Source organism: Gadus macrocephalus, chromosome 6, assembly GCF_031168955.1.
Source record: "Gadus macrocephalus chromosome 6, ASM3116895v1".
In the NCBI taxonomy this organism is placed as follows: Eukaryota; Metazoa; Chordata; class Actinopteri; order Gadiformes; family Gadidae; genus Gadus; species Gadus macrocephalus.
Genome location: NC_082387.1, coordinates 18,878,779 through 18,903,380, shown reverse-complemented (window position 1 = coordinate 18,903,380; position 24,602 = coordinate 18,878,779). Strand labels below are relative to the sequence as shown.

At 43.8% G+C, this 24,602-nt stretch overlaps 2 protein-coding genes and 1 long non-coding RNA gene across 3 annotated transcripts; 1 reads left to right on the top strand and 2 right to left on the bottom strand.

Annotated features, from left to right (window-relative positions):
• Nucleotides 1–2: 2 nt before the first annotated feature.
• Nucleotides 3–1,522, bottom strand: LOC132459871 (uncharacterized). The gene is made up of 2 exons (XR_009526312.1): nt 1,071–1,522; nt 3–906 (listed from the first exon to the last, which is right to left on the bottom strand). It is a non-coding gene; the product is annotated as an uncharacterized LOC132459871 (long non-coding RNA).
• Nucleotides 1,523–1,853: 331 nt separating this feature from the next.
• Nucleotides 1,854–19,612, top strand: fbxw8 (F-box and WD repeat domain containing 8). The gene is made up of 11 exons (XM_060054703.1): nt 1,854–2,450; nt 2,545–2,649; nt 3,713–3,877; nt 4,251–4,339; nt 6,783–6,940; nt 7,151–7,350; nt 7,918–8,139; nt 13,063–13,184; nt 17,247–17,420; nt 17,746–17,862; nt 18,727–19,612. The coding sequence occupies exons 1-11, from the start codon at nt 2,073–2,075 to the stop codon at nt 18,890–18,892; spliced, it is 1,896 nt and encodes a 631-aa protein (XP_059910686.1). The 5' UTR covers nt 1,854–2,072; the 3' UTR covers nt 18,893–19,612.
• Nucleotides 19,168–24,555, bottom strand: tesca (tescalcin a). The gene is made up of 8 exons (XM_060054708.1): nt 24,351–24,555; nt 23,053–23,122; nt 22,280–22,360; nt 21,701–21,840; nt 21,175–21,236; nt 20,102–20,209; nt 19,943–19,990; nt 19,168–19,820 (listed from the first exon to the last, which is right to left on the bottom strand). The coding sequence occupies exons 1-8, from the start codon at nt 24,409–24,411 to the stop codon at nt 19,731–19,733; spliced, it is 660 nt and encodes a 219-aa protein (XP_059910691.1). The 5' UTR covers nt 24,412–24,555; the 3' UTR covers nt 19,168–19,730.
• Nucleotides 24,556–24,602: the final 47 nt, after the last annotated feature.

The following is a 24,602-nucleotide window of genomic DNA, read 5'->3' as shown; positions in this document are numbered from 1 at the left end:
TATGAGTGTTTTGATGAATATTTAATAGAAAAGCATTTACAGAAATAAATTATCCCTTTAAAACCTCCAATTACCCTGTAAGGGTATAGAGTAATGAACATAACCCTGTTTCTTATTTTTCATTTTCCTAAATTTTCTTATGAAATATTTATGAAAGAGTATAAACACAACGTTACGTACACATTTGGAGGAGAAGAAGAACATAATGAGTTTTTCCTCATGAACAAAACGTACAGAATATGCTTCTAATAATTATCTGTTCTATAACAATTGCACGTAAAATAATTAAGAAATTACAACAATCAAATGTCTTGCAACCAAATGAACACTCAATACTGTAAACAATAACCTCAAGACACATTCTTGCTGACTGCATATGTACATGAATTTTGTTTTATTTGCAGCGGCTCTACAATAAGTCGAGGGCAATGCAACACGACGACCTAATGCAGTCTGCTAAATGTGCATTAAGTGCTTTGAAAATAAATACAAATAATCGATAAATAAACACTTCATATACGATTCCCGATCAGACCAGCCCAGCGAAGGTGTTATCGCCAGTCCATTCCGTGCAAGGATGTATTATACGATTATGGGTATTAGGTCAGTTAGTAGAGTTAAGTTTTCCCTTCCTTGCATCAGGGGAGGATGACATCATCGTGTTATGAAAGTGTCCTACAGAGCCAGTTTGCGAAGACGTCAGCAGCGTTGCTTGGCTTCAGTTGTCAACATCAGAGTTAATGCCGCCACATAGCAAACCGTTTTGATGAGCGAAATAATATGCATTCCTGTTTTCATAGAAAGAAAAAAAAAAGACTTGCCGGCCTTTCCGACGTGTTTGCATCTTTTATAATAAGTTCAAATTGTTGGTAGCTTGGTTCCCCCTGCATGTCCTGAAGGCACCATCTGATGACAAAGATATAAGAAAAACATTGCAAAATAACCATTTTACGTTGGCCAAATTAGTCAGACACGTACATTCAATTATTCTTGACATCTGTCAACACCTAGTTGTAATGTGGCACACAAGAAAGAACATATGACACGCGACTACATTCACCTGGATATACCTGTTGCTGGTGTTGCTGTCAGTCGACCTAGTGCCCTACAGGTGGCGCCGTCGGACCAGAAGAACAAGGACAGCAAGGTGGACCGTTGTATAAATAAAGCTCTTAAAATGCCTGCTTTGTCTCTTTAGTTGTTCTTCTTGTCTGCATCTCTTGTTGTCCCCTGCAGCCCGTTGTTTCTCCAACTGATCCCCGATGGTCCTTAAACGGGACGCGAGAAGTTGTGTGGCAGAGCATGCTTCTGTTGTGGGACCTCGGCCAAATACTGAGTCGCCCAAGAGAGCCGAAGGCTGGTCCACAGGTAACCAACACATCTTGTCTCAAAGTCGATAGAGTTCTCCTGATGTCCCTGCTTTACTCCTTTAAACGCTCCCTCGTTGTCTGGCTCAAATCTGAACTGTGTTTGTATTTTCCTCACATGCTCTCTTCTGTCTAGCTATCTGCAACCCCCCCCCCCTCCCTCTCGCCCTCCCTCTCTCTCTCTCTCTCTCTCTCTCTCTCTCTCTCTCTCTCTCTCTCTCTCTCGCTCACACTCCATCTCCCCCTCTGTTGTATTATGCATTACGTGTCACATGGTTTAGGGGTTTACATCATCTTCCAAAATAGAGATGGAGAGTCGTTAACTCTTAAAATGCTTATCTCGCCTGTTTTAGATACTTTTTTAGGTGTCAAATTGGAGATGTATATTTTGAATACACATTTGATTTGAGAATTGTATACGGCTTATTAATGCAACATTTATGTCAACTCTATATTGCATCAACCGCTGAGCTTCTAGAATAAACACTGAGGAATATAGATTGCGGAACTCTTCTGCTCGGGGATTTGTTCCTCTTCGTATTGTTTACAGACGTAGCACTCCTGCTCTCTTCGGAATAATCGACAGGGTTACTGCATAGTTAAAACATGGTTATACTTCTGCAATGCGTCTTACATTCCATATAATATCATGAAGCACTACTTTATACAATTGTCAAAGAGTGTGATGATGATTTGTGTTTGAATATGGCAGACGATGAACTCCTAGCGTTTAGGAAAAGCTGGAAACGGGAATTAACCGACAAAAACGAAGACAAAACACAAACCGTGCGAATAGAGACCGCGATTTGTTCCAAATCAAAAAGTACTTCAACTCTTAATCAGGGAGGTGAGGGTGATGCCAAGTGTGTCGCAGAGTCGAGCGATGAACCGAAATATGTGTCTATTGCAAGTGGTTTGTTGGACGGGCGGACGAGTCCCCTATTGGAGAGAATTCAGGAGGAGAGGACCCGGAGGAAGAGGCAGTACCACAGAACCACTGACACCTACAGGGTGTCTTCCCAACATCCACAGAAGAAGGCGTCTAAAGGCGAGAAGCTTGTGGATCTACTGATCCAGGACCTGGTATGATGAGGATGGACTAGATAATGGTTAATCATGCTTATAATTAGTATTGTACTCGTAAGAGTTAATACAACTTGCTACATTGTGATTTCAGAATGAGCTGAATGACATTCCATTTTTTGACATTGAGCTTCCCTACGAGTTGGCCTTGAAGATATTCCAGTACCTGGACTTTGCTGAACTAGGACGATGTGCTCAGGTATGGGGTTGCTGGATGAACTGAGGTGATCTTAATGTTCTTTTGTTCTTATTGAAGAACGTTGTACATAGTCGATAGTGTACCCCTCTCAAAATAATTTATGTCCAGATAAATGCAGATCAAAGGGCGGCACGTGTGTATCAACAACGGCCTTACAAATATCTACATAACTCCATCTTAATAGTGAGTGTTGTCGAATAACTATTATATAATTGATATGCAAATTATATCAACCACGCTTACAAAATAATTACTAGTCAATTGAAAATGCACTTCTATACACTCCTTGGACCTAGAGATGTCTCCCTTCCTCTCTCTAACAAAAAGGAGTTACGTAGTTTGCATTTGTATTGCCACTGTAGCCGCGTCTGATACTGAGGCCATGCCAATCTACTGACTTCTTTGTTGTGTTCATCCCTTCAACCGTCTTGCAGCCTTGCAGACATGTCCACTTCCCCCATAGTGTATTGCAAATTATCTTGGTCTCTCCTCCAACCATGGTTTGCCATGGTTGGATAGTTAGTCCCCCCTCACCTTTGTTTCCTCTGTTGTTACTGTCCACAATGTGAAGGTTTTTCTGTAAGAATCATGTGCATCCATTTTCCCATTGAATATATGCTTGGTAAATCGCTGCCTGTATCTTCCCACGATCATGCTCAAATTTTGTGGTGAGAAATGTACTAAAAAATAAGTAATTATCCTCTGAGTTAATACAGCTGAGGAGGATTTGTTAAAAAAACAACAACTTCCATTTTCATCAGGGATTGAGCCACACACTTAACCAGACATCAGTGGTGCGGCCATACACTAAACCAGACATCAGTGGTGCAGTCATACACTAAAGCATACATCAGGTGTCCGGTCATACATTAAACGAGACATCAGGGGCTCAGTCGTACAGTTAATCAGAAGAAAAAATTATACAGGCGTTGGGATTTCTCGGCTTTGATAAGAAATATTTTTCCAATATCATTAAATTATTATATTAAAAGCTAATTGTAATTTTCAGTGTGTTGAAGGTCGTTTTTCGCACACTCATCACCCCATCTTTACCCCCCACCAGGTCAGCAAGGCCTGGGCGCAGCTGGCCGAGGACGGGGTTCTGTGGTACCGTTTGTGTTTGAAGGCGGGTTACCAGTTAGATGCCAGTGTGTGCGACTCCCCCTGCTGGAAGAGCACCCTGAGAGACTGCCTTAGCTCTCACAACACTGTGCGCTCCAACTGGAAGGTGAGTGCCAAAAAATTGCGGGCTTTCAGGACAACACACACTGGATGGCGGGTCTTTGTAAAAAGATCCAGGTGGATATGCATTGTATGTATTGTATACATTAACTTAGTCTTCCATAAGACTTCCTAGACCATAATCTGTAAGACATCTCTGATATATCGGACATATTAAAATAATGTATGTTGATTTTGAGTACATGTTTATGTACTGTAAAATTATTTGAAAAAGGATCTGAATTACCTTTTTTGTATTTATGGGATTTATAATATCACCTCTTATTTGACCAGGAGTGAGTTAAGGTGAGTAAGTTTAAGTGAAGTTAAACTAACGTGGGTCAATATTTGTTTAACATTTAAACATGTTTCCTGTCTAGAGTCGTGTTGGGTCGATCGTTCAGCTTCAGTATGAGCTTGGCAAGGTTCTGTGTGACGTCAGCTCCTGTGACAACTTTGTCTTGGCAGGGTGAGTGAAAATCACACCTTTATTTTTTTATCGGAATGCTTTCATTTTTAATTTTGTAAATTGTTGGTTGATTATTTATGTGATGTGTTATAACTGTGACAATAATTATTCCAAATCCCCAATGTGACCTCAGAAAGATAGTCTAAGCCAAGGCTATAAGTAGCCTTACCTTAAACTCAGCGAACCCCCTAAACATTACCATCTCGAAGCTTAGCAACTACCATCACTTTGCAAACTTGACACTACACCCAAACTATTGCAATCGTAATAGCTCAACTTATGTTAACCAAACGCAATACATTGAATAACAATGAATTGTGACTTGTTTTAGCAACATATTTTAAATTCCATGTTGACTCTCTTAGTGGTCACCTACTCTGTGTTTTGTGTATTGTAGAAGGATGGGCTCCTATCAAACGCCATAGAACCACAGAAACACATCCTACTGCTGCTCCTCACTCACCGTCACTCATCGTCGAACCCTGCAGTGCTCGGCCTCACTGTGAGCCCCGCAGTGCTCGGCCTCACTGTGAGCCCCGCAGTGCTCGGCCTCACTGTGAGCCCTGCAGCGCTCAGCCTCACTCTGGCTGATTCTTTAAATAGTGGTCATGTGACACATGTCATGTGGTTAAAAATGGGCTGAGTCTCCGAACTACCGGGAGAGAGTGATAGATTCAGAGCCCCCATGGGAGCCTGAGTGTCTGCACGCCAGGAGAGCGGCCGGACCTCGGGGGAATCGCATGATCCCGTTCCCTGAGGTCCGACCCAGTCTCCCTGGATCACAATGAGATGATGTTTATGAATATTTAAGCCTAGTGCCTGCCTACCATCGCACGCAGTCACACACACACACATGCAAACGCACACACACCCAACAGCCTCACTCACGCACACACCCCCACTCAAGATTTGTTTAGTGAAGCTACCTAATGTGTGTGGCAGATCAGTAGCACTAAACACATATGATTTGTCCAAGTCTGTCCAATTATCTTTTATAGTCACATTTTTCTTTGATTTATGGTTTGTCTTAAAAAAGGGGGTTATGGTTAGGGTTAGCTTCATTCAAATAGTTTTGTTTCATCCTTCCCTGCCTCCTTAGTGGTAAAGTAGTACTGATGGTTGACATGGTTGAAGTATTATGAAACATTATGCAGTTTGTGTTTCATTTATACAATCACCGCATGCTGTGGTCATTATGTTTTTTGATATGGCTCAACAACAGCCTGAACTGTTGGTATTCTTTCAACGTGTGTATGCAAATTATCAACTCCCAATTGAAGGGCTATGATATGATGACACACACACACACACACACACACACACACACACACACACACACACACACACACACACACACACACACACACACACACACACACACACCGTCTCTCTCTTTCTTTTGCACACTCATGCTGTGAGGCAGATGCTTGCTCAGACACAATGTTTTCTGTGGAGGCGCTAATGGTAGACACACTCCCAGGAGATTAAGGTGCTGGTGGTGGTGGTGGGTTTGGGCGATGAGATCATTATTCTCTCTCTCTCTCTCTCATTGTCTCTCTGTCTCTCTCTCACTGACTATATATGGTAACATACAAAGCTTCCTTCCAACCGGTCTAGGTAAGCAGCTGACAATCAAGTCACATTTCTGGTATCCAATATCGGTATGATCAATCCCCCAAATAATGAATTGTCCTGCACTAAGAGGACAAGACAACATTCTGCATAGCTTGGTTTTACTTATTTACTGTGCACAGTGTTGGTGGTCCCTAAAGGTCTCATGGCACTCATGGCAGTGGTCCTAACCCTGGGGTCCTAGCCAAATCCCCAACAGCGTGGCCTCATCAACCCCTGGTCTCTAGGTGTGTTGTTTTACTCCTCACCTCTCCACTGTGGGAGAGGTGAGGAGGATAGTGAGCGTGAGGAGGATAGTGAGCGTGAGGAGGGTAGTGAGCGCGAGGAGGGTAGTGAGCGCGAGGAGGGTAGTGAGCGCGAGGAGGGTAGTGAGCGCGAGGAGGGTAGTGAGCGCGAGGAGGGTAGTGAGCGCGAGGAGGGTAGTGAGCGCGAGGAGGGTAGTGAGTGGGCATCCCCTGGGTGGATGCTACACACTGCTAGTGGATGAGTTGGTTTTCCCCTAAAACTCACTCACAAAAGAGGTTTATAACCACCATTGGACCACGCATTGTTTCAGTTGGTTGTGGTGAATACTCCTGATGTCACAGGTTAGTCTCATTGACACTTTACAAGACAAAAATGGCCCAGACAGCATCATACAATCAAACGCAAACAAATAAAACATACAGCGAAGCAAATACAACCACAAACCACAACAATCTTTGGAGAAGAAGAGACCTTGGAGGGGAGAGGTTACATTGTCCTGCAGCAGTGTCAATAGTGGATTTATTTAACCATGGACTTACTTGTCCCCTGTGTGTCTGGGCTCCAGGTACACCTCTGGAGACGTGAGGCTGTGGGACACGCTGCACTGGGACGCGTCAGCCTCCTACCTGAAGGCCAACAGCCTCTCCGCCAACACGGAACCCAGACCCCAGGTCACCCACGTCCAGGTCAGCAGCACGCTGGCTGCTGCGGCCTACCAAGATGGTGAGCAGCGTGTGTGTGTCGGCATGTACACACACACACACACACACACACACAAGCACACACCTATTACGATGACGATGAACGTGGCGTATCAGATTCTGCCTCACATCCCCTGTGGAGGAGGTTGTGGCCTGTGGTTGATATGACTGAGTTGTTCAGTCACATCCTGTGTTCAATATGTTGATTATGCGTTTTACCTTCCGGCTGCAGGCTGTGTTGACGTCTGGAGCACACAGACGGGTGGGCAGCCCATCCATCACTACCAGAGCGCCGGAGGCGGGCTCCAGGCACTGACGCTGAGCACTGACAGCTCTACGCTGGCCTCCGCCTCCGGGCGACGGGTCCGCCTGGATCACTGTGACGACCACGGCTATTGGAGGACCGGCTGCAGCTCCCAGCTGCCCCAGCCTGTGAGTGGTACCTTTCACCTCCCGGCTCCCGTAGCCTCCCCTAAACCAGCCTCCCAATGCTTGGAGAAGGAGGAGTTGTTATGGGTGTCCACTGTCACTGGTTGAATTACCTGATTCGGATGATGACAATAAATCATTGCATTTATATACGTTTTTTAAGTTTAATGTGTGTGGATGGGTGGGTCCAGGACAAAAACGAATTAATCTAAAAGTCTCACTTTGGTCATCGATTTCAAGCCCTGAGCAACGGGTATGCAGTTGCACCATTACAAGAAAATTGAAATTATGCTTTCTAGTGTTCTCAGCCTCACTTGTAAGTCTCTTAGGATAAAAGTGTATTCTCCCACTACCACCAAATCAACTCTGCACACTGTTCTGTGTACTCCCCTCAGCTAGTGACTTTAGGTTATCATCTGGTTGCTCATTCACTCTTCTTCATCAGAACGATCACAACGAGTTAAAGGCTCCTGTCTCCCGTGACGAGGAACCGACTGCACCCCATGATTATCATCACCCTGTGTGAGAAGGGTAAAGTCTGTGTGTCACTTTGTGGCTCCCATTCTGCAGGTGGACAGCCTGCTCCTGGTGCCAGACCGGCCCCCAGGGCGTCCACTGGCGGCGGCAGTGGCCGGGGACTCTGTGTACCTGCTGGATCCCCGCGAGGCGGTGGAACCCCACGTCCTGCACTCGGTCTACGGCCACCCCGTCACCTGCCTGGCGGCCTCCTCCTCCCAGCTGGCCCTGGGGGTGAAGAGCAGCGGCTGGGGCATGCATGACGGAGGCAACAAGGTGGGTCTGAGGTTCTGAGGAAACAACATCTTAAAGGGGTAAACATAGCAGCCAATCAGAGGTAACCCGTAGAGGGCGTCTTCTGATGCAAACCAACCTACTAGTGGTGCAAGGATTGGTTCTCCCTGGAACGTACTCATGGTTAGGGCTGCGGGTAGTGGATTTATTCTGATGACCTGAGGGATAGTGTCGTGGTTAGCCTTGAGGTACTGTGTTAGCCATAAGGTACTGATCCCAAATTTCCACAGTGTACCTGTTCCCCCATATCTGCTCCATAATCACCTGTCGGGGTACTCGCTAACCCCTACCTGCTCCTTAATGACATGTCTCTGAACTCTTTAAACCCTACCTGCTCCTTAATGCCATGTATCTAAATTCACTTTATGTCGCTTTGGATAAACTCCTCCGCAAAATACTAATTGTAAATTAGAGTCACCATGCTCTGTCAGTGATGTGAATACTTGTCTTGTCGATTCTTATTTTATTTCCCTGAAACTAAAATATGCATTTACTTCAGGACTAAGAAACGATAGATTGTTCGGAGAGTTGGATGATGTTGCTTGTTGATTTACTTGTTGACATAAACCATTCATCTTTCAAAATGATGATAAGTTGACTTTCAAATGACAACCAATCCACATATATGGCTCATAACAGTTCCCATAACGATGTTGCGTATTCATTTATAGTCAACTGTGTTTGTTGACTATGTCCAGAGTCTGTGGGAGAAAAATCTGTTTACTGATAATCTAGCGAGTATAAAAGGTGCATCAGGCACCCGTCTGACATGTAATTCCCACTTTTATCTTGTTTGTTTGCCAGCATTATAAATATAATTATAATAAGTGCCTTTTCCACTATGTAGTAAATACTGATCACTGATGTGATTCATTAGACATGATGTGTTATGTTCAAATGTGTTGATGTCATGAATTAGACTGGCACTGTTAATTGACCACCAATGTTAATTGGCAATGTTAATTGACAACCTGTGCGCACTCCCCAGTCTTCTGGACCCAAACGGTTTCCACAGTGAAGGTCTGGGGTCTTTGTCCGCTAATGGGATTGGTGGCTTGTTTTCAAGGCCTCCTTTGTTCTCTTGGTGCGTGGCGGGAGGCATGCAGTGGCTCAGGTGGAAGAAGCCAAATGTGTTGCTTTTGGACGAGAACATTTCCATTATCATTGAATGGTAATGGAATTCACTAACTTAATCAGTGTCTGATCCAGCACTCCTCTTTTGAATGTTGAGACAAAGGCCTGAAGGTTACCTGCCTGAACTGTCGTTAAGGTTGTTTGTGAAGCCTATAATGTGTTAACGTGTTGAGGATGTAGCCCAAATGTGTAGCGGACAATGTATGTAGCTTGTAAGGTGTTGAGGAGAAAAGAAAGAAGAGATCTTTAAAAGGGTGTTGTATTGAATAACATTATTGACACAGCTGTTGTGGACAGATTATTGGTGGAATCGATTCATTTAATTCAATACTGTGAATATTCATTATTGAATAAAAAAGGACATCATTAGCATTATGTCCATTTTGTTAAATTATGTGATCATATTCTCACAAATATTGTTATATAATTGTGTTGTATAGTTAGAAAAGTAACTCAATATTTATCCATAGACGTTTGAACTGACGTGTGTGTCTTTTTTTGCATCGTTTTGATTTGGCAAATTGTTTGATGGTTCTAGCTAGGCACTTAAGCATTTGTTTGATGTTCTACTCCTCAGCTAAATCTGTATTGTGTGTTTAAATAGCCCCCGTTACACTCTGTACCGCTCAGTCCTCCAGTGTCTGGCCCCACAAGGAATAGATACAGGCTATCTGTTGGGGATATTCCACAGCAGAGCTTGCTGAAGCCGTCAGTCATCCCTCCGGGCTCGGTCCCTCATTACTCTAGCTTTAAAACTGACTATGTTCATCCACCATGGCCTCTGTTTGCGTCTAATTGTGTTGTGTTTCTAACCACCCCAAGCACCCTAATTGAAGCTTCATAACTTTATCTAGAGTGTACAAATACCCAATAGACAAACGGTTCAGTCGGGATACATTTACCTGAGGGCCAAGGCTGTGTGTGTGTTTGTGTGTGTGCTATTTCATTTATTTTTTCTAAGTGCTGTATTGAGAACAAAAGCTTTGTCACTCTACTTCAAAAGTGAATCCCATTCAACAATTACTTCCCTTTTAAAATATTTTGTTGAGGAAGAGATATGGACGAACCAAAGTGCTTTTTGCATCTCTTCCACGTTTTCTTTGTGTTGCTTTGAGGATGTGGGCTCCGCTCCACTGACATCTTGCCATTGCGGAGTGGCATGGGTGGCCCTGAGCCATCGCTGGTGTTTGGTGGCACTAAAGCACCACACGGTGGACTGTTGAGAGAGGAGCAGCTTCCCCAGTATAATGAATATTCTCTCTGAGGATATTGTGGTTGACAAGCGATCCCTCAAATGTAGTTTACTTTTACTGGAACTAGATATTATCTGATACTTCTTTATGAGATCCCTCAAAAATGTATAGTTTACTTGTACTGGAATTAGACATTATCTGATACTTCTTTATGAGGACAAATTATCTCTAGATGTTTTTTATTAATTTTTTTTGCCTACCTTTTATCATTCATGACTGCGTTGTGTACAGTTAGGTAGTATTGTTTAAAAAAAAAAAGACAAAACATATATTTTTGTTTTTAATAAGAATGTAAAATGTTCACGACAATAAGAATTTTAAATTCAGATTTGAATTACGTACCTGTGTCTTCCACCTCCTTCATCTTATATTTGTACGCTGGCTAGTGTGGAAATACCAAACAAACTTTTAAGTTGGTAACTTTTCCAAACCTTAAATTATGCCAATTCATGATTAGTATTCCTCTTTTGGCTAATTAAATCATTTTCTTTCTTTGAAAAACGGTAATCAGCTTCACAAGTCTGTCACTCTGGTTACTGTGAAGAGGAAGCATGCATTGCCAGCAGTTGCCTGGGATGCCAAATTAGTTTTGTGCTTTTTTTTTTAAATGGGAAAACATATGCTTCATTAAAAGCTGTAACAGCTCTATAGTGGTGGCGTCTAACGATGTCGTGTCTCACTATCGCTCTCATAATGGAGTCAGTCATGTGGCTCCTTTTCAGTGAGACTCTGGCTCGGGTAGGATTTTCAAACTTTTAAATCCCATTGCCATTAGGGAGCCTTATACTTTCTCACAGTTTTTGAAAAAATTTGATATGAAAATTAGATTTCCAGTTCCAGAATTCCAGTGCTTTTCAACTTAGAATTTCAAAGCGGTTTGTTTTTAACCATCAATCCACCTGCGGCTTTGTTCATGTGTGTGTGTGTGGTTTGTGTGGTGTGTATGTTGGTATGGTGCGTGTGTCTGCGTGTGTCTGCGTGTGTACACGTGCACGGAGAGCAGAGTGAGTCCTCTCCATGCCAGTGTGGCTGGGCATCCCCCCAGCGTTTGGCTGCCGGGCAGTCAGTTGGGCTGCAAAGCAGCACATCTTGGGCCATGTTCTTGAGCTGAAAGGCCCCTGAACAACATGGCAACCTTCGCCTGCACTGCTGGAGTGAGACCGACTGTGATGGAACCACTCAACCCCCCTGGGCTGAAATCAGCATTGGCATTTCAGGGATAGGGTCCACGTCTTTATTCACTGAATGATGGAATTCGGAGCATTGGTTCCAAGAGCACCCAAACATAAATGACAGTTAGAGTTCTGCAGCATCTGCATTCGTAGGCGCTCCTCTTAAAAATTTGGATCTCGCTTGATGGGTTGCTCACAAAAGTTTGAGTCCCTTCTGCAAGCCAAGTGTCTGCAAAGTGCCTATCTTTTGAATTGGCTTGGTCCTGGAGCAATGCTAAATGTAGTCGTTGTCTCGCAGAGGGAGGGAGAGAGGGGGATGACATCATCACCGTCTACCTCGGTGGCCTGCAGCGCCTGCCTCACTTCCCCTCCATGTCCGCTTGACTTTTATCCCTTAGTGCCTTCATCCCTTTTTAAGCCTTCATTTTGCTTATCTCACCAACTCGCTGTGTCTCTCATCCCCCACTTCTATCTATCATTTTCTCCTTCCGACGTCTGCCTTTTGTTGCTCACTCGTTCAGTTGTCTTAACTTTCAGCTGTTTCCTTTCCCTTCCTCCCTTCGTCTCTTCTTCGTTTTGTCCTCTACTACATACACAAATAAGCAAACGCACACCTCCTAACCATTTTTTTTTTCTTCGTTATTTCATTATTCAGAGCAGGTCCTCTCCGCCTCCCACCTTATTTGTCCAGACTCGTTAAGCATAATACTTAAACACTGATGACCGGTGAAGCCAATTCTAGATGGAATCATTGTGAAAAAAATAAAACATTTTCCAGAGCTATTAAACTTAGACTGGTGGTGTGCATCGCTTTTCTAAATTGTTTTGGACCACCATTTGTCTCAGGCGTATCTTAAAGGCCCCGTGCTCCTACAGCAGTAATCACTGTTGTCCGTTCATCTATGTGTTGTCAGGGCTGTGGCAACTGCAGCGTATCGTTACCGTTAATCCAGTTTAATGGACAAGTGGAGGAGTGTGTAATGGTTCAATCCTTCCACCGATGGACATTTAGTAGACATTTTCTCCCAAAGCCATGCAGGGCGACAGCCAGCTCGTGGGGGGCAGTTAGGGTAAGGTGTATTGCTCAGGGACAACACGACACTCCGCTAGGAGGAGCTGGGGATTGAACTCGCAACCTTCCAGTTACACGTCAACCCGCTCTACCTCCTGAGCTAAGCCGATTTTTTCAACGAATATAATAGGTGGTCTGGAAGTCTGTTTTTTTATATTTCGTTATGTTTTGTTTAAATATTTGCATGTTTTACTCAGTTGGACAGTTGTTTCGTGCTGTATCCTGAAGATTGTGTGACAATTGACTTTGTGTGTGTTTGTGTGTGTGTGTGTAGATCCAGGTGTACAGCTTGGAGACCAGGCAGTCAGTTGTACGGGTGGGCACCTCTGAAGGGGACTTTACCTGCATCCATCTGAGCCACCCCCACCTGCTGGCATGTGGAAACAAAGACAGGAGGTAACACATGCAGGCATGCATGTACGTACGCACAATATATATACACTCACTCACTCATTTAAACACACATGCACACACAGGCACATACATAACAATCACTCATTCATTCACTCACTCACTCACATATTTAAACACACACACATACATATACATTCACTCACTCACTCATTCATTCACTCCCTTACTTATTTAAACACACACGCACACACTTATTCGATCACTCACTCACTCATTTAAACACACATACACACACAGGTACATACATATGCACTCTCTTTCATTCATTCACTCACTCACTCACTTATTTAACCATACACTCAAGCACACACGCACATACATATTCACTAATTTATTAATTCACTAACTTAACTAACTTGAGCACACAAGCACACACATAAAAGTGAGTACACACATAAAGGCACACTGCTTTAGGACAACAAATACTAATTGATATTAAAACACACACACTCACTCACTCTATGCTACAATTCCTAATTACACTGGGTAATGAACACATTTCACACACAGTTGTGGAAACGGACGCACAAACACGAAAGTTTCGTCCTTAATGACTGCACAGGATACACATAAGCGTGTTGTTTGGCACGCTGGCATTGACCACAAAACACACAAACAGGAACACACATACACATACTTCACACCTCACCGTTGTGCCAGTGGAAGCTACGGCGGGAAGCTGGCCAGGAACCTCACTTTAAAACAGGCTTGTTAAACAACCTTCCTCCAAACACGCAACGACTGGAGCGGAGAGAGCGGCTAGGGGCCCCCCCCTCACAGCAGGGGGGGGGAGCAGATGTTCTGGAGGGTGGGCCCACGAGAGACAAGCCAGACGCTGAATCTAGTCAGAACTCACACTTCGGAGTCTATCCCCTTTCTCCCTCGCCGCCTCCCCTCCGCTCACACACCTTGAAGAGCAGCGCTCTTACTATTGTGGAAAGTTGTAAGGTAGACAGCAGCTTGCAGATGGTAGAAGAATAACGTCAGATGTTTGCTAACAGAGTTCCGTGTGTGTGTGTGTGTGTGTGTGTGTGTGTGTGTGTGTGTGTGTGTAAGAGGGAGGGAGAGAGAGTCAGCCTTCCTGACAAATAATAGTCAAGTAGATGCATGGGTTTACACCCTCACACACAGACACACACACACCCACCCTGGCTCTTGGAATGAGACAAACAAGACCAATAAAAGAGCCTTTCTTTTCGGCGGGTCGCCTCAGTAATGGGCTGCGCACGCTGCGTGATCTGGCACCGCAGCAGCACCCTGGCGTCCGGACTACGGCTGGCGCTGAAGAGCTGCAGCGTCCAGCGAGCTGTTAAGTAGCTGGCTCGGAGTGAAGGGCAGAGCCCGGATTCATCTTATTATTACTGCTAACCGTACAAAGAGGCTTTGGTGGGGCATGCTGCCCGGCTTGGGTCCGGTCCCCCGGACAACGCAGAATTGTTTTTATTTTAGAAGTTATCATCCATTGTATTTATTTAGTGGATTCTGATCTATAAAGGAGTCCTCAGAGAGGCCCAAGCCGTTGCATGTTGGTGGATCAGAAGACGGGCCTTTTATGTGCGGGTCTTTGTTCCCCTCGGAGACATGGCGGTAGTGGTGCCGCGAGAGGTAGCAGCAGGCTGGGCGATGGGGCGTTTGGAACGGAGGCTGGATGAAGTGAAGTCAGCCTGGACTCCGTGGGGGTGGCTCGAGGCCAACCTCTTATGTAGGGCTGAACGATTTTAAGAAAAAATTGAAATTGCGATTTTTCTGGTAGAGATTGCGGTTTCGATTTCAACCACGATTTATTTTCTTTAAATCAAGTTTCAGTATAAATTAATATAATCAATGAATTCCATTAATGTAATGCAATAATGAAAACTGCTGGCAACAGATTTCAAATGCAAGACTGTTTATTCAAGTACCTAAGAAACAACAACCAAAAAAGTCAAATAAAAAGGGAGCCCTCTTTCTTAAGTAAACTTGCTTCAATGGCTCATCAGCATCAAAATAATTGCACTTTTGTAAAAAAACAACAAAAAAAAAAACGCAGCTTTGACGATCCCAAAATCGTTATGCTTGAGATCGCGATTTTCGGTCGAAAACGATAGATCGTTCAGCCCTACTCTTATGCATGCCTTCCTTTTCCTCCCTTCCTTCCCTGTGTCCCACTGGCGGAATACAAGACACAGCCTTACGGGGTCCTGATGGGGGCTGTCTGGAGACGTGCCCGACTATAGCGGGCAATATGTAACCAGACATGAAAGATTGAAAGGAGAGAGAGGATCGCAAAGACCTTGCCTTAGCCCTTTGTCCCTTGATCTTTATTGAATAATGGAGAAGGAACCGGGAATGAAACACCCCATCTGGTTACATGTCATATGCCATGTTTCACAGCCATTTTAGTCTATATTAAGAAAAAGTAGTTTGGCCGTTTTCTATGTTAGAACTTTTAAAATAACTTTTAGCTTGTTGGTGTCACGTGGGCCGGAATTACTTAATGATTAAAAAAAACAAGCTAAATAAAATTGGATGAAGATCATATTACTATTTGAGGTGATTATGGCATTGGTTCCACTTTGTTTGTCTAATAATAATTCCAAATGGTTTACCTGGCGGCGAGGCATGAGCTTGCTGATTAATCGAGAGAGGCCAGACCACAGAAGAGTCATCCAGCATTCGATTAATGGCTACAGCTCCCTGCCAATAACGGCAAATACATTTGGACCAAGCTCCGCCCTCCTGATGCATCACAGCGCGTCTCAGCGGGCCAAGATGAGCGGCATGCGTCACACTGGGTCATTTAAAATATCTGGAAGCTAGAAATGAAGTTTCCTTAATTGCTTAAAAAGAATGACATCACTGTTATAAACCTGTTGGAAGGATTCAGCATGTGGATGCTGAATCCCCCCCCCCCCCCCTGGTTGCTCGGAGACCCAATAAATCTGTGATCAGAACAGATGGCTCTCCAGCTCCCCTGGGCTCCTGTCTCTTCCCACAAACGCTCCCACAAACTGGACCCACTGATCTGATTATACCAATGTGTTTGGCGGGGTATGCAGCGGGTTAGTGGCATTTTTCCTTAGCGCTCATTGCCCAGTTTGGGCTAAACCTGGTTAGTGCTTCTGCCAGGACGGAAGAGAAATACATTTAGACATTAGAGGGGTATTAACAGGTAGTGAAATACAGGTTAAGTATGACATTCCGAGTGCAGTTTCCTGTCGCTATCCTCCATCCATGTGTCCTGACCGGCCTAGCCTGCGGTTGTGGTTTGGTGAATCACATCAAAACATTCACTTCAATTACTGCGACTAGAGACAACAACACAACAATTTTTAGATTAAGCATGTCACATTACGTATGGACATGCATGAGGTACTGAGCTCTACTAAGGACTATTCCAGAGGGTTCCAGACAAATACAAATTCAGTGTTGGAACAGTATAATATTAATTCAATATAATTTTATAGTGACAGAAACACCACTGTGAGTTGAAGACACAGCCACTCCCCCTGTTACACCTCTATTTCTTTGTCCATTTAGATTGTCTTTCTCGGCTCCATAAAGCACAGCGCTTGTGATACTGCTTTCCTTTGAAAGTGTGAATTGTTCCCTTGTGTTTGAGAATGAATTGGCCCATTCACCACGGCGGGCCGTCGGAGCGGGACCGCCCACCTCCGCGGCCAGGACGCCCGATCTCGAGGGATGCTGGACCACGTACCGCATTGTCCTCGCTCCTCGGGAATGTGCTCCAGATGAGCATCGCCTTACTATCTTATGTCTACATATCAATATGTCCTGCCCAGAAAAGCTCACTGACCATTCAGCAAATCAGCTTTGGCCATTTATGCGCTTATCATTTCATCTACATTGTGCATTTGCTGGATCATCCAGTAACATCACCTCATTTAACTGAGCCATTTTACAGTTCATATATTGTTATGATTGTTTTATTTGATCAGCGTTGCCAGATTTCCCGCCCAATCTGGCAACATTGCAAAATTGTGGAAATCTGGCCCAATCTTGAAACACTGGTCTTGATGTCCTGGGTTTCTCTCCGGGCCCCAGGGTGAGGCTCTTTGACCTGCGCAGCGGGTCGTCGGTGGTCTCGCTGTACGCCCACCACCTGGGTGTCACGGCGGTGCAGGCGGACGACTGGAAGATCGTGAGCGGGGGAGACGAGGGACTGGTCTGCGTGTGGGACTCGAGGGCCGGAGCCAAGCTGTGGGAGATGCACAACAGGTGGCCTCACCGTTCCCTGGGCTCCTCCCCTTGTTTGTGTGGAGAGTATTTACTGCTCAACATTAACAGCCACGCTTGGAATGCTCTTGATTTATTTTTAAATAACGACATTCTGGATGTCTCCTAGTGCAGGGGAATTCTTCTCATTTTATTCTGATTTAATGAATAAAAAGTTACTATTTATAAAACTATTTTTATTTTAAATGAACAGAAGAAATGAGTAGTATACAAACATGGATTTCTACGACCTGCCCAAATTCAGCTATTTTAAACGATAAAATATGCATTCATATATATTTAAATATCAACTATCTGTCAACTCCAGGCATCCTGTTAGGCACGTGCGTTTCCAAGGCAGCATGTTGGTGACGGCCAACATCCCGGACGAGAAGACCCCCCGTGGGGCCTGCATCACCGACGACGACCTCACGGCTCACCGCAGGTACCGCCGCGTCACAGTTAGTCTGACCCCCTCCCTCGCCCTCATTGCCTACCTGTCTGTCTGACCCCCTCCCTCACCCCCACCGCCTCACTGTCTGTCTGACCCCCTCCCTCACCCCCTACCTGTCTGTCTGACCCCCTCCCTCACCCCCACCGCCTCACTGTCTGTCTGACCCCCTCCCTCACCCCCACCGCCTCACTGTCTGTCTGACCCCCTCCCTCACCCTCATCTCCTACCTGTCTGTCTGACCCCCTCCCTCACCCCTCAGCACTAGTCTTCCATCACTAGCCCTTCAGCAGGTCGACCGCTGGCTCACAGTAGACATCACTCAACCTCCAGCAGGTCAGCCGCTGGCTTACAGAAGTCATCACTCAACCCTCAGCAGGTGGACCGCTGGCTCTAAGTAGTCATCACACACGTGTGCTCTTGTGGATAGGAGCTCTAGACCTGGCTGGAAGGGTCATCCCTGCTAATGATACGGTTGATACAGACGTTGTACAAACGACTAGTGTGACCAATGTTCCTTAGTGATCCGTCCATGCTCTTTTAATTCCTTTGCTTTATTGTTTTATTTTTGCATTCTTAACCCTGTGGCTACCCTGAAATATATTTTATCAAAACATTATTTTATTTTTTTTACATTGATTAAGATCCTTTCCAAAAAAAATGTGATGCTAAAAGTACTCACTTCCTTCCCCAGAGACCCATCGTTGTGACGCTGTCATGTTACGGACCGATCTCAATGTGAAACAAGTGATCTGTGTGCTATATCCCCAGACCCAGACACCCTGGGGTTAGCGTCGCCATCGCTTTCCTCTCATCAAAGCCAGTATGCATGAACAGTGCTTTACTCATCGTCCCCAGACACAGGGGAGTGATCAGCCGCTACGACTTCTCGGAGGACGCCACCGCCCAGGACCACATCCTGCCCATCTGCAGGTCCAACTACGCAGAGTCCCACGGCTACAACTACAACATCGGCCTGGCCGTGCCCTACGACACGCTGCGGGGCGCGTACCCCGCCTACTAGTCTGCTTTCTATCTTTCTATTGATTTTATGTACTTTATTCCTTTTTTTTATTTTAAAACCTGCAATGTATTTTTAACCATGTAACTTTAATCTATAAAGTACAATTTAGGTTTCAGGAGGATTTTGTACATCATTTTGTAATTTAACAGCAGTTCATCACAACTGTGTTGTTGAACTGGGATTTTAAAAAGATTGATGAGCTGGATATTAAATCACCACACTTGGGTACAATAAATGTGGCTCTAACAAAAATTACATCTTGTTTTTAAACAACACACATTCAATGCAGTTTATTATTTTTATTATTAATTCATTAGGTCATTGGTGCATCATTTAGTGCAAAAGTATTAAAAATCTCAGTAATTTACAGTATAGTGTATCATTTTTGGTAGTGTCTATTTGCTTTAATGCATTCATAGATGTCCATGTAGAAAGATCTACATGTCTAAATACTTTTGGTAGGTGACATGAAATCCAGAGGATATCTATGTCATGTTAATATTCGCGAGTCCTGGATGCAACAGTATTTGTCTCCCGTCTCACGCAAGTTAGACATAGATGACCTACGACCTTGACCCACCCTGGGTGTAGCATATAGGAGTGACCTAATGAGTCAACTGCAGCCCCAAAGATCAGTCACATTGATGAATAGCATAGGGACAGTTAAAGTGAGGGGTCAAATAGAGAGTACCAAACGTGAAGGTCAGTATCAAAAAATATTCTGCACTTGAAAAATGATTGAAATGAAGTCTTCCTTAAATGCATAATTAATTAGATAAGACGAAAACTGAGTCCGACAAGAAGGTAACGCAAGACTTCACAGGGTTGAGTTGGTGATTCACTGTGATTTACCACAATGCATCGTTGAGGTGTCCACATCGAGGAAGCGAATGTTCATCCGGGACTCCATCTCAAGACCTTTCAGAATCTGTTGGAGGATAACAAGATGTCACGCAACTGACTATATTGATGTAAAACAAAGATGTACATATTCATAAAAAACATTCCAGATATTGACCGCATTAATTTCTCCCGGAAAATGGGGCTCACCTGTTCAAAATGCTCAAAAGTAATTCCTTCATAAAACTCATGGGGTTCCTGAAAGGAAAAGAAGAGATTACACTCAACCTCGAGCAAATTTAAGTCTGGAGAATTGGGACCATAAATCCGAAGACGTTCTATCGTAACATTAGGCTATACTTATCTTACCATGTGAGGCACGTTGATGCTCGCCACCTCCAGCATGGCAGCGTCGGCGATGGCCTTGGCGGCCTCCAGCCCAATGGCCCCACTCTTGGAGAGTAGTTCTTCCACCACCTGGAGCAGGGACACGACCGTACAAAGATGTCAGAGGGTAAGGGGTTCCTGACGAGTGCCAATCAAGCCATTATTGTAGTCGTCACGTTACGTACAACGTTATGCTTGACAATGTACAGCAAAATGTTTGGCCTTTTTGATTGTACTACTAGAAGTACAATTAGTACTAGCAATACTTGACAGTAATAGTAGTGTTATTACCTTTGGTACTACTAGTTATTTTAGTAGTAGCCTACTCACAGTACTACAGAAGTCAATTACAACTACAGACACTTAAAATACTAGTCGAAGTTGAAGATAAAATCACACATAACTTAAATCAAATGTTTGGTAGAAGTAGTACTTCCAAAGTAAAATACTTATAAACGTTGATTCAAGTATTAGAAACACAACTCCAAGTAAAAGCAGCACTGCAACTTTTAGCAGTACTTGTAATTCTATTACCACCAGTACTACTCCTAATATAACTTCTAGTAGAAGTAATAGAAAGCAGTAGAGTCACAGTTTTGGCGATAGTCTTTCAGGTCTGTGAGGAGGTTAAACCATTACAATGGAGTCTAGTCATGCAAACGCATGCAAAATGTATGCCAGGTGGTTAACACTGCAGGTCATCCTGGGGCAAACCACATGGTGTATGTGATTTTTCTCCCACAACTATTATAGATATTTTTGTTTGTCTAACAATCTTCTCACTTCAACAGTCCCAAATTCACACAGGGATTGTGGACCCAAACTGTACAGGTGCTCATTACCACAACTGGTTTCAGTTTACAGGAAGATTTTACTAGAGGCTGAGAAGTATCAAGATGGCAGCTAAAACTTGTTTTATGGCACTTGAGATCGAATGATTGAAACCCTCCCACATGAAAACATTCAAACACAACAGCGTGAAAAACACTGCTTCCTTTTACATATTTTCTCAAACTCCTAAACCCTTGCTTACTGTTCATCAAAGCTGCCCTCACCTTTCTGTATTCGTCCAATGTGATTGTTCCATCGTTGTCTGTATCATGCATGTTGAACAGGACTGAGAGGAGGGCACACAACACAGGTTACTTTCATCAAAGAATTGTCTGAGCAGTACTAATGGTGTCATTTATTGAGTTAAATGTCCCCTTATGAAGAAGTGTTGATGCAACATGGGATGCGGCGATGTCGAAAGATTCATTTGGAAATACACAATCTTCCAGTATGTTCCAGAACAAAGAAATATCACTTCTAAGGATGGTTTCTACTACCTTTTTATTATTATTGTAGTGTCTTGATTAACCCAGCATATTGATGCTTTTGGCCTTTGTTAGGAATGCAACTTCTAGTTTATAACCCCAGCTAATGTTTTCGGCTCAGTCAGAAATTCATCCCTGTTGTAGTTGTTTGTGTTATCTTCATGTGATGTGTTGCGGTCATTTGAAACAATTCCGATCATACGTTTATGGATACTACTACTACTACAACTCTGTTTACATTAGAAATGAAACCGAGCATTCTCACAGCGAAGCTTCTCTCTCCTCATGGCCTCCTTGTCCTCGGTGGTCATCTTCAGGGTAGGGGGTTTAAAGTGACACATGACCTTCACAAACTGTTGGAAGCCGATCTCCCTGGAGCTGCCCACCTCGCCGTCATTCTGGTTCCTGGGTCAGTAAGAGAACTTCAGGTTTGTACGTTGGTTTAGGATGCACAAGATTTTATCAAAATTAGTATCCGTATAGCCCTTAATCCCAATGATAATCTCCAAAAACCTAACAGGTCATATATATACAGTATATGACACCCCCCATACCTTAATTAACAAGAAAGAAATCTTGAGAAGGAACGCAGTGTGGGGGACCCCTCCTTCCAGGGATGGGACGGAGGGCATGGGTGCCATCATGTGATATGTTATGATTTGTTTGATATAACACATATACCATTACCTATCTGGTCCACTCGACATAGCACGTTAGTTGTTTAAGCGTATTTAAGCGTATGTGCAACCCATCATATTTGACGTACATTGAACATATACCATTATATATATATATGTTAAGGATTGAATGTATTTAGGAGCGTTGACAGCTGGACCGCCCTCACCGTTTGTCGAAGAAGGCCTCTATGATCTGGTTTCTGATGGGGTTTTTGTCAAGTGCCTGGATTTTCTCCAGGTTTTCTTTACTGCAAAGCAAAACATAGAAGTGAAACCAACAGTCAAAAACATTGGTTTCATAGGAATGAGAAATAGTGTATGCCTCAAACGATGTTAGTATTCGTCATTTTGGTGGATTGTTAGACGTGTGTGTTGGGTTATTCCCTTTCCTTGTTTTTCTCAGCACACATTTTAATAATATGTGTGAATGACTCCTGCTGCGGATAATCGGCCCCGCATTTGGTTGAGGTTTTACGTCATGTGAACAACACGTAGTTAAATAAAGTGCTGGGTAATCAGTGGATTAGCGTGTGTGTCTATTGTCCTGGCGTGGTGGACTGTTGCACACTACTTTTACATATACAGGGAGGGAATGTGTGCTATTATGCAAACGATGACTGATTAATTTGTGTGTGCATGCATGTGCTTGGTTTGTCTGGCCATGTGTGTATGTGTACAGGTTGTAGATGCTTCTATATTTATATGCTTCTGTCCCTCCGTATGACCCGATCAGAGTATAGGAGCTTGTGTGGGTGGTGAAGGCAGATTGTCAAATTATCTCTGCTATTATCCATACAGTGGCAGACTATTATCCTGATTATATGTAACAAAACACAGCCGCTGTAATGTACATGTGTTACTAGTGCACATACACACACTGTTGTGCATGGTGGTTTGACAGTGGACATGTATTGTGTATACAAATGCTGTTGTAGCTCACCTTATCGTGTCCTCATCTCCACTCAGTTGCCTGAATCTCTTATGGAGGATTCGGATTTGCTCTAAAGAAACTTGCAACATGAAAGTATGTCATTAAAATCGGCCCATAAAGACTCATTAACACATTAACACAATACCGGACCCCATAACCATAAACCAGGGATGTTAAACAACATGAGCGATACATAACCAACAGAAGGTCCTTCTAGGAAACGTTCGGATGAGTAGGTAAATGTGATGATTCACATGCAGGATAGGCTGATGGTTTTCCTGAAACCATTAGCTGGAGGAATAGGTCAGACGCAACCGCCAAACAATACTATCAGCCTAATGACAAAACAAACTGAACCGCTGTGCTATGATTGTGATGTGACTGGCTTGCCATTGTTATTGTAAATGGACATCCGCTAACGCTAAATAGGTAACCTGCTAAACAGATAAGGGCCTGCAGTTTATTTGGAATGATCAACTACGTCTCAAGTTTTTTTTTTCCATCTCTGTGTTAAAGTGGTTGCCAATTCAAGTGCGAAGTACAAGGTCTGTTTTTTAGCTATGAGTTATAGCCTGGCGCCAGCTCTTCAACACGCACGTGTGTTGGACTAGTGCAGGCTATGAAATACAGACGGGGGGGGGTCGCGGCCGCTGTCGACCAACGATGACAGCCCAGGTAATCAATCGTTTTATCGGTCAAGGTCGACTCAGCTTGCAAATGCTGAATTAATTGGATTTGGACTATCGCTACAATGCTTTAAAATAGCCGTTGGTTAACCTCATGAGCTTCCATTGTTTTTCATCCGTTTCATCCATTCCCCTAAAGTTGTAGTGGTTTTGATGTAATGCCAAAGAGGATTCTTAACACCACCATAAAAATCATATCAACTACGACTTGGTCGTAAATAGCCTGCCAGATAAGCGGTCAACCGCATTTCTGAGTAGAACTCTAAAGTGCAAATCTCTATATCTAAATTCAAATCAAATTGCAATCCCTATGAGCTTGTTTCTTGTTTTGCGTTTTTAAGATTTCCTGGTCTATTATCACAGCATTAAAAAATCACTAAACTTTACAAGTAGGCTGTGGTCCAGCAGGACAGCGCTACTGCAAATCGTATATTTGGAAAACTTGATCTTGACTAATATGCCTTACAATTGTAATTAGCAATGTAAAGTTGTGTTTTCACGAAAGTGTATAATTTGTTTATTTGTGTTCTACTTGTCTTAACTTTGACCGGTTAATTATATCCTATAGACGCAAAACACACCGCTAATCCTCGCCATCAAACAATGATATGTGTTACTTACATCCAGTTTTGTCTGACAATTCCTGAAATACGTCCTCTGTTCGGGTCTGGGACGCTCCCATGTCGAGACGGATCAGAGGACTGCCGCCACACGCACTACCTGACACGACTGTTCATTCGCTGCAAAGTTTTCTCTGGTAGGCCTACGTGGTGGCTTGACTGTCAAGTCACTCGAGCCTGCTGCGGTGTGAAGACATAAGGAAGTAATCCACGATAACAGCAGCTAACTCTGCGTGGCTCATTCTTGTTTCGA